Source organism: Saprolegnia parasitica (genome assembly GCF_000151545.1).
Source record: "Saprolegnia parasitica CBS 223.65 unplaced genomic scaffold supercont2.349, whole genome shotgun sequence".
NCBI classification, from domain to species: domain Eukaryota; phylum Oomycota; class Saprolegniomycetes; order Saprolegniales; family Saprolegniaceae; genus Saprolegnia; species Saprolegnia parasitica.
The window spans coordinates 1-8,606 of NW_012156743.1; the positions used below are offsets into that span (position 1 = coordinate 1).

General features: G+C 56.8%; 3 protein-coding genes across 3 annotated transcripts; 2 read left to right on the top strand and 1 right to left on the bottom strand.

Annotated features, from left to right (window-relative positions):
- Positions 1-1,042: 1,042 nt before the first annotated feature.
- Positions 1,043-2,515, top strand: SPRG_16554 (hypothetical protein; the record flags this gene model as incomplete). The annotated part of the gene is made up of 4 exons (XM_012355983.1): positions 1,043-1,260; positions 1,400-1,493; positions 2,063-2,143; positions 2,239-2,515. The coding sequence occupies 4 exons, from the start codon at positions 1,043-1,045 to the stop codon at positions 2,398-2,400; spliced, it is 555 nt and encodes a 184-aa protein (XP_012211373.1). The 3' UTR covers positions 2,401-2,515.
- A 69-nt stretch (positions 2,516-2,584) lies between these two features.
- Positions 2,585-3,634, top strand: SPRG_21769 (hypothetical protein; the record flags this gene model as incomplete). The annotated part of the gene is made up of 2 exons (XM_012355984.1): positions 2,585-3,361; positions 3,389-3,634. 2 exons carry the CDS (start codon positions 2,585-2,587, stop codon positions 3,632-3,634), a joined length of 1,023 nt encoding a protein of 340 aa, XP_012211374.1.
- An 867-nt stretch (positions 3,635-4,501) lies between these two features.
- On the bottom strand, positions 4,502-6,666 carry SPRG_16555 (hypothetical protein; the record flags this gene model as incomplete). Its single annotated transcript, XM_012355985.1, has 5 exons — positions 4,502-4,564; positions 4,855-5,269; positions 5,997-6,131; positions 6,271-6,395; positions 6,640-6,666. 5 exons carry the CDS (start codon positions 6,664-6,666, stop codon positions 4,502-4,504), a joined length of 765 nt encoding a protein of 254 aa, XP_012211375.1.
- Positions 6,667-8,606: the final 1,940 nt, after the last annotated feature.

Sequence of the window (8,606 nt, forward strand, 5' to 3'; positions counted from 1 at the left end):
CGACGTATCAACACCCGTCGCCGTCGTACCAGAAGCCGGCGACGTACACGAAGCCGGCGACGTACCAAAAGCCGGCAACATACGCGAAGCCGGCGACGTACCAACAACCGTCGCCGTCGTACCAGAAGCCGGCGACATACACGCAGCCGTCGTACACGAAGGCGCCATCGACGTACACGCAACCGGCGACGTATACGCAGCCGTCGCCGTCGTACCAGAAGCCGGCGACGTATACGCAACCGTCGTACACGAAGGCGCCGTCGTCGTACCAAGAGCCGTCGCCGTCCTACCAGAAGCCAGCGACGTACACGCAACCGGCGACGTATACGCAGCCGTCGCCGACTTACCAAGAGCCGTCACCGTCGTACCAACAGCCGTCGTCGTACCAAGAGCCATCGTCGTACCAAAACCCGGCTTCCTTCATCCTTCTCTCGGACGAAGCCGAGGGCGACGTCTACGACGATATCAACGACGATGAGTTCGACAGCGGCAACGACGAAGATCCGGACTACATCGACAACTAAGCACGTAGTTGCCGCATTGCGTTGTGTGACACGAAAAATAAATGTTGCTTGTGACTTACACGCGTATCTCTTACAAAGACGACACGACTGAACCGAGCCGCGGCTGCCTCAATCATTCAGATCATTCAGTGTAAGGGTATGGTGTAGCTCGAAAGCTCGAAGTGTAACTAACTTTATTGTGCCGTGTAGCCAGCTGGATCCGGGACGGCGGATGCTCGTTCTCGAGTTTGCGAGTCTGGCGAGATGGGCCTCGCCACGTGCATCGTCACCAAATCGGCTTGCCATCGTCCAGACGCAACCTTAGCGTCGACGGTTACAAACGCGTGCACAGGTTGTCGATTGCGTGGGGCAATTGTTCGATCCAGCTCGACGATTGCTCGAATCGAAGCTCTCAACTTTTGCTCTGGAACAAGAACATTGTGCTACATCTTGCCCTTCTCTTGCTCGATGTCGAAGGTACACGCCCAAGGTGGTCGGCCGGTGGGGCAATAAAGTCCCTTGTCGAGTCACTTTTCAAGATGCTTCGTGGCGCTGCCGGGCTTGCGTTTGCGATGGGGGCCGCGACGGCCTCCTTCCGCAGCGGCACGTACATTTGTGATACGTGGAACGCGTGGAACTGCTTCCCGACCGTCCCAACGATCGTGCGCTGGAGCGACAACGGCATCGACGTCGAGTGCATGTCGACCGACGGCAAGACGTGTTTACCGACGACGACGCCCGACGCTTGCATCCAGCAGTAACGACAACCGCTGACGTACACCGTGTACGTCGGCAAACTCGCGGGGCACTTGATGATGGACGTGTACGGTACACGTCCAACGTCAAGTACCGCGCGAGTATGCCGAAAGACCATTCCTTCGATGAGTCCGCGGTAGTGACAGCGCCGCCAACGCGGCCGCCCTACGCTACGCTGGCGCCAACCACCAATGTGGCGAAAGCATCCACAGCGTCGCCGACTGTGGCCAAGCCGTCGATGCCGACGCCTTTCGTCCCCTAGGCTATAGACGCAAGTGCATGGGGGAGACGAACGGGGTTCATGTTGGGAGGTCGCCGCCGCCCAAGAAGGAACTGGTCGTGTATTGAAAGAGTTGTGAGTAGCTCAGAGGTCTCAAGCTTCGACGTGCAAATCATACATGGGCTTGGAGGGTTGATATTCAAGCTCGGCGGTTGCGCCTTGCTATAATGAGTGAGCTGGTAGAGCTGCCGCCATTTTGGCGGTTGTTCACGATGGCGCTTCTTGGCCTTGGTTCAAAAACCCAGCTTCACGCGTGCGGCGAGAAACTATCCCGTAAGGGACTCCCCGACCAGGCGCCGACGCGCCCAAGGCGACGCCTGCTATCCCAATCCGTCGACGTCAGTCGATTTCACCACATTGCGTCTGGCGTACGCAAGGGTGTGCATGGGTCCGGTACATAGTATCAATGGTATATGATAATTGTATTATATACACTTGATAGTACCGATAGCCTCCATAGAATACCTTCCAACAAAGTGCAAAATAATCGAGGTCGGCACGCAGGTCGAGGCGACTGTCGCAGCCGAGCCGCGAGATCTACGACGACGCTCTGTTAATCACGCGCCTCCCCAACCCGGAACCGGTGGTCGACCCGGAACTGGTGGTACGGCCGGTACCTCTGCCACGCGGAACATGAGGTACGACCAGTCCCTCTGACAACGGTTGCTTTTTAGATACCCTTGCCTCTCATTGGTCAAGCACTACGAACGGGCGACGGAAGAGTGCTTTGTCACTGCAAGTGCAATGGCCGCTCACGATGCCGTCGCCCAAAAATCCAGCAGCTGCTGCGCCTTGAGCGCGAGCGGCCTCGCGGCGTGGCTCACCGACGGCCAGCGCAGGCCCGTGCCCATGCGCACGTAGAACCGTGGTAAACCAAGAGCATTAAACGTGCACTCACTAATCTTCAAGGCGTCGTGTGCGTTTCAATCGATGGAACAAGTGGTGCCACCCCTCGCCGGACTTTCTACTCATATTTAACTCCCAAGAGGCGTCGCGGAAGCGCACTATATTCAAACCATTTCCCAATTGCCTCGGCAATACAAACATGAAGACAAGTACCGTGCTCTGCCTCATGGCGCTAGCTGCGTCGACGTCGGCGACGCTTCGTGGCGCCTCGTACATGCTCATCGAAGAGAACGATGCGCCTGTGTTCCTCGAGCAGTTTGAAGAGAACGATGCGCCCGTGTTCCTCGAGCAGTATGAAGAGAACGACGCGCCCGTGTTCCTCGAGCAATACGACGAGATCGAAGCTTACGAAGCCACGTACAAGCAGCCGTACAAGAAGCCCGCTGCGTCATACAGCAAGCCACCGACCAAGCCATGCGCGAAGTCGCAGCCGGCGACCTACCAACAACCGTCGCCGTCGTACCAGAAACCGGCGATGTACTCAAAGCCAGCGACGTACCAACAGCCGTCGCCGTCGTACCAGAAGCCCGCGACGTACACCAAGCCGGCGACCTACCAACAGCCGTCGCCGTCGTACCAGAAACCGGCGACGTACACCAAGCCGGCAACCTACCAACAGCCGTCGCCGTCGTACCAGAAACCGGCGACGTACACCAAGCCGGCAACCTACCAACAGCCGTCGCCGTCGTACCAGAAGCCGGCGACGTACACGAAGCCTGCGACGTACCAAGCGCCTTCGCCGTCGTACCAGAAGCCCGCCACGTACACGCCAGCGTCAACGTACCAAGAGCCGTTGCCGTCGTACACGAAACCGCCGTCGGCGTACCAAGAGCCATTGTCGTATCAAGAGCCATCGTCGTACCAAAAACCGGCTTCCTTCATCCTTCTCTTGGACGAACCCGAGGATACGGAAAACGTTTTCCTCGTGGATCGAGTGCCACAGCACGAAGACGATGGAAATGACGAAACGAGCGGCCTGGACGTTAAGGATCGGCGGCCGACGCACTTGTTGACGCCGTCGTCGGGCGGCGCATTCAACAGGAACTCGGGTGTGAAGACGTTCTTCTTGCGCTCCGTGCCGGAAGACGACGGTGACGACGACGTTGTCAACGACGATGAGTTCAACGGAGGCGGCGACGACGATCCGGACTATATCCTCCCGAATCCGTGGGAAGACATTGACAACTAAGCATATAGTTGCCGCATTGCGTTCTGTGAAACGAAGAATAAATGGTGCTTATGAACTTGGTTCACGTGAATCTTTTACAAAGACGACAGAACCGATGTGAGCGCCACCTGCATAAATCATTCTTGAGGGTTTGGTGTACCTTAAATGCTCGCACTACTAGATATATTAGTGGTTGTCAATGATGGTCGGCAGGTAGCGAGTTTTCCAGGTAGACTTTTTTGCGCGATCTGATTGACCAAAATTGGGTCAATTTCTGTCGCCGTGGCTGAAAATCGACCTGCCAAACTACCTGTACCTGTCGGCTCACCTGCGCAAAAGTCGTACAGGTAGACCGACTGATACAGGTAGTTTGACAATTCTGCGTTTTCCAGCATTTCCGCAAGCGAAACTAACCGACGAGTGGCCGCGTCCTCAGAGGCGCAGCCGTCGGTCATCCAGGCCGCGGCAGAAGGAGGCCTCGTCAGTCGACGTCTTCGCCTGCTGCGAGCCGCGCCATCAGACCAAACGACGCTGAGCGACGAGGAACTCATCGCCACGCTGCATAAGACGACGTATCCAAGAAAGACGACGACATGCTCCAGCCAGCTAACAACAAAAACAACGGTCAGGGGACCACAACGAACATCAGATCCAACACAGAACCAACATGAGCAAAGTGCAAAGAGCAGAGAGCACAGACCACTATATTGTGCTGGATCCGGGACGTCGACACGGTGCCTTGGAACTTCTGATTGACTAACGGCGGATGCTCGTTCTCGAGCTTGCGAGTCTAGCGAGATGGTCCTCGCCACGTGCATCGTCACCAAATCGACTCGCCATCGTCCAGACGCAACCTTTTTCTCGTTTGGATCAAGTCAGCGTCGACGGTTACAAACGCGTGTACTGGTTGTCGATCGTGAGGGGCAATTGTTCGATCCAGCTCGACGATTTCTCGAATCGAAGCGATCAATTTTTGCTCTGGGTGAAGTACATTGTGCTGCATCTGGTTGCAGAAATGCGTTCTTACATGCAATTATAAAGATATGGTGGCCTTCCTAATGCGCGTGTGAGGCGTGGCCGGTGCGTCAGCGAGGAGCGTTAGTGGTCGTGATGCGAGATTGTGCGAGGGACCAGGTAGCGTGCACACCAAGGGTCTTCGTGTAGAGCGACCAGCGACGCGTCAAGAGATGACACCACAGCACGGCGAGCCAAGTGTCGGACATGCAGTCGTGTGATAGTACCGCCTCGTTGGCGTGCAGCGACGTGTAACACGCATGCAGCGCGTCTTCAATGCCACGCTGAGACGTGTGCCGATGTCCTGTCGCGTCGCGCTCGGCTTGGATGGTCTGGCGGTGGAGCGGGCGTGGTGTCGGAGGGCACACGTGCAGATGCGCACAGCGAGACGATTCGGCCAGGTACGCGTGCAGCCGTGCGTCCGGGCGAAAGGCGCTGGTCACGGTATGATACAGGGCGCGGTTGTACTGGACGAGTTGTTCGAGCTCGGCCGTTCGATAGCGGCCGAGATCGTACAGCGACTGGGCAGAGCGACGTTCCAGTTCATCGCGTTCGGCGCGTTCTTCAGCGACCCGTAAGGCGTGCAGCAGACAGAGTTGGTGCCGGGGCGAGAGAATCTTTGTCGTAGTGCCGAGCAAGATCCTCGTTTAAAGTTGCCGTCGCAAGGAACTCGTCAAGGTGTGCGTGGATTGTGGCGACAACTTCAGAGTTGTCAAGAAGCCATGGTGGCATCTTCCAAGGGCCTTTTCCGACTGGTCTTGTGGCGGCGACTCAAGCGACGACAGCAGCGTGGTTCGATTTGGTGGTACCGAAGATATGACGAGCTACAACGTGCGGCGCGTCGATAAGTGGATGCGAGACGAAGATGTAGTCGCTACGCGTCTTGGTGGTTGGACTGGTGTACGAGCAGAGTGACGGGTTTACATGTAGGAAAATGTCAACCACGGCGAGCGCGTTCAGCCAGCTGATGAGTTTGCTACGGCTGCGACGAGTTGTTGCAGACGGGTTGGAGACGTCAAGAGTGCCGCTTAGCGCAGCATTGAAATCTCCGCCAATATATATGATGTGCAGCGCGTCATCGGCAAAGTCACGCGGCAGCGCATCAAAAAGGCTGGTCATGCTGCGGGCTCGGTGGGCGCATATATCGTACGTTGTGCGAATAGACGGTGCGATGGTCAAGACCACCACAAACGAGAAGATAGCGATTGACGAGAGGAGGTGCGTCATGACCATCGACTACGTGGAGGTCGTGAAGTGCGCTCGTCGGATGTACCATCTAGCGACGCCACGGCACGCCAGACCGGTTGGCGTCAACGGGAAGCGAGGAGGGCAGCAGAACCAGCGTCCGTCGCCATTCGTCCTTTCAGACCAGGCTTTGGCCGCAGAGTCCTGCTTGAAGACGATGGGAAAACGCATTTCTTGGTGGAAGGCGGTGTCGTGCGAGAGCGAGAATGTGTTGAGAATGTACGAGACCTTGTTTGTCATGTTGTTGTTGTTGAGCGCGCTAAAAGACAAAGTCGGGAGCGAGGACGGTGCGGTGTTGGCCAGGTTGTTGGCGGCCTGTGGACGCCGGGCCGCAGCAGCTGCGGCCACCTTAGTAACGTCCTGTAGGCAGCACCAACTCGTGTGAATGCTGGTCACACCTGGCGTCAGCCGACTGGACGATGGCGAGCTGGGAGTCTGCTTGCCGGCGGTGATGTTCCTGCAAGTGGACATGCTCCTTGAAGTACTTCTGGATGTCCTGGCACTGGAGCAGCTGCGCGAGCGTCTAGTCCGTGAGCATGTCCTGGCGAAGCCGCGTCGGTGCCGCGTTGATGAAATGGCCGATGGCAGCGTCGTCGTAGTAGAGGTCTGGAGAGCATCAAGAGGGCGAGGTCGAAGTCGGCGAGTGCGAGACGCGCTTCGTACCCGATCAAGGTGGTCGGCCAGTGGGGCAGTAAAGTCCCTTGTCGGGTCACTTTTCAAGATGCTTCGTGGCGCCGCCGGCTTGCGTTTGCGATGGGGGCCGCGACGGCCTCCTTCCGCAGCGGCACGTACATTTGTGATACGTGGAACGCGTGGAACTGCTATCCGAGCGTCCAGACGCCTGTATCCGGCTCAAGCGACAACCGCCGACGTACACGTCCAACATCAAGTGCCCCGCGAGTTTGCCGAAAGACCATTCCTTCGACTGGTGCACTGCCGCGAAAGCCCATCTCAAGCACCTCGACGAGTCCGCGGTAGTGACAGCGCCGCCAACGCGGCCGCCCTACGCTACGCTGGCGCCGACCACCAATGCACCGAAAGCATCTACCGCATCGACGTACGCGACAACGACTGGGCCCAAGCCGTCGACACCGACGTCGTACGGGACTCCCCGACCAGGCGCCGACGCGCCCAAGGCGACGACTGCTATCCCAATCCGTCGACGTCAGTCGATTTCACCACATTGCGCCTGGCGTACGCAAGGGTGTGCATGGGTCCGGTATATAGTACCAAGGGTATATAATAAATGTATTATATACCCTTGATAGTACCGATAGCCTCCATAGAATACCATCTCCGTGTCAATCAATCAAACGTGTTCGCGTTGAAATCAAATTACCGTAGTTAGCTTGATATAGTCCACTGCTTGATATAATCCACACCTGTATTTGTTTATATTTTGGTGTCATTTGTTATTGTGAGGTACCTGTATTTTCTAATTATTTGTCAAAATCAATGCTAGCTAGGTCGCTGCCATATATTAAATCTAGCAGTAGTGTAGCGACCCTCTTGTAGTCCATTGATTTTCAGGTTCGATGGATCCGACTGCCGACCACAGCAGTCGACCCCGCGGCACCGCAGGGCGTCGGTGCTGGACTTGTGGGCCGTCCAAAAAACAAGGGTGTGGGACGCGTTGAAGGACGTCAAGGACAGGATTTGCGTCGCCCAGTGCGCCAAGAGGCATGTCGTGGCGGCTACGCGGAGCAACTTCGTCGATCGTGGCTCGATACCGGTGCCAACCAACGATGAGTGCGCCAGCGACGCTGCCTCGTCGTCAGTGGACTACACGTACGACCCACTGGAAGTAACCGATGAGGTACAAGATCACGGGCTCTTGGAAGCCGTTATCGACGAGGCAAGCGATGCGGTCACCGCTTTCGTGTTCACCGGTGTAGTCGAGCGAGGGGACGATAACGGTACCGATAGCAGCAGCGATAACAGCGAGCGACGACTGCATGTTAGAAGACGGGACGTTTTCGCTTTATAAGCACGCACCCGCATTTTGAATAACACCGTCAAACTCTATTTTTACCTGTCAAACTATATATTTAGAACTATATGAAAGTTTGTATAGGGTATTTTTGAATGTCCAAGTCGCGCTATGTGCCGTTTTTATGCGACCCAAGCCCAAACATGGGTGTGGACTATATCAAGCAAACTACGGTAGCAAAAACTAACTCAAAGACTTCGCATACGTAGTGCTACGCCTGAATGCGTGCGAGTTGGCACCAGAACTTGGTCGTTGGGAGTGAGCTGCGCACGGAGAGATCCATCCCGTGGTGGACCCCACTCGCCGAGGGTTAGCTCGCGCGAGGTCGTACGCAGGCTTCTGTACTCGGACCACCCGACAGAGGAGTGCAAGCCGTCGCGTGTGTTTCAAACGAAACCGTCCGAGCCCGAATAAATACGACTGGTGGCGGCGGCGGAGGGCCGGGAGGTGTTGGACCTTCGTGGAGGCACGGCGACCGCGCCCACGGGGCGAAAGCGCGGAAGGGCCAGCGACGTCTCCCCTAAATTCTTTTCCTTCGGGAATTGAACCCGCACCAGGGCCTTTCTTGCGGGTGCGCGCAACGGTAACCGCTACGCCACGACGCCGTAACCATCTCCGTGTCAAGTGCAAAATAATCGAGGCCGTCGCACAGGTCGAGGCGACTGTCGCAGCCGAGCCGCGAGATCTACGACAACGCTCTGTTAATCACGCGCCTCCCCAACCCGGAACCGGTGGTCGACCCGG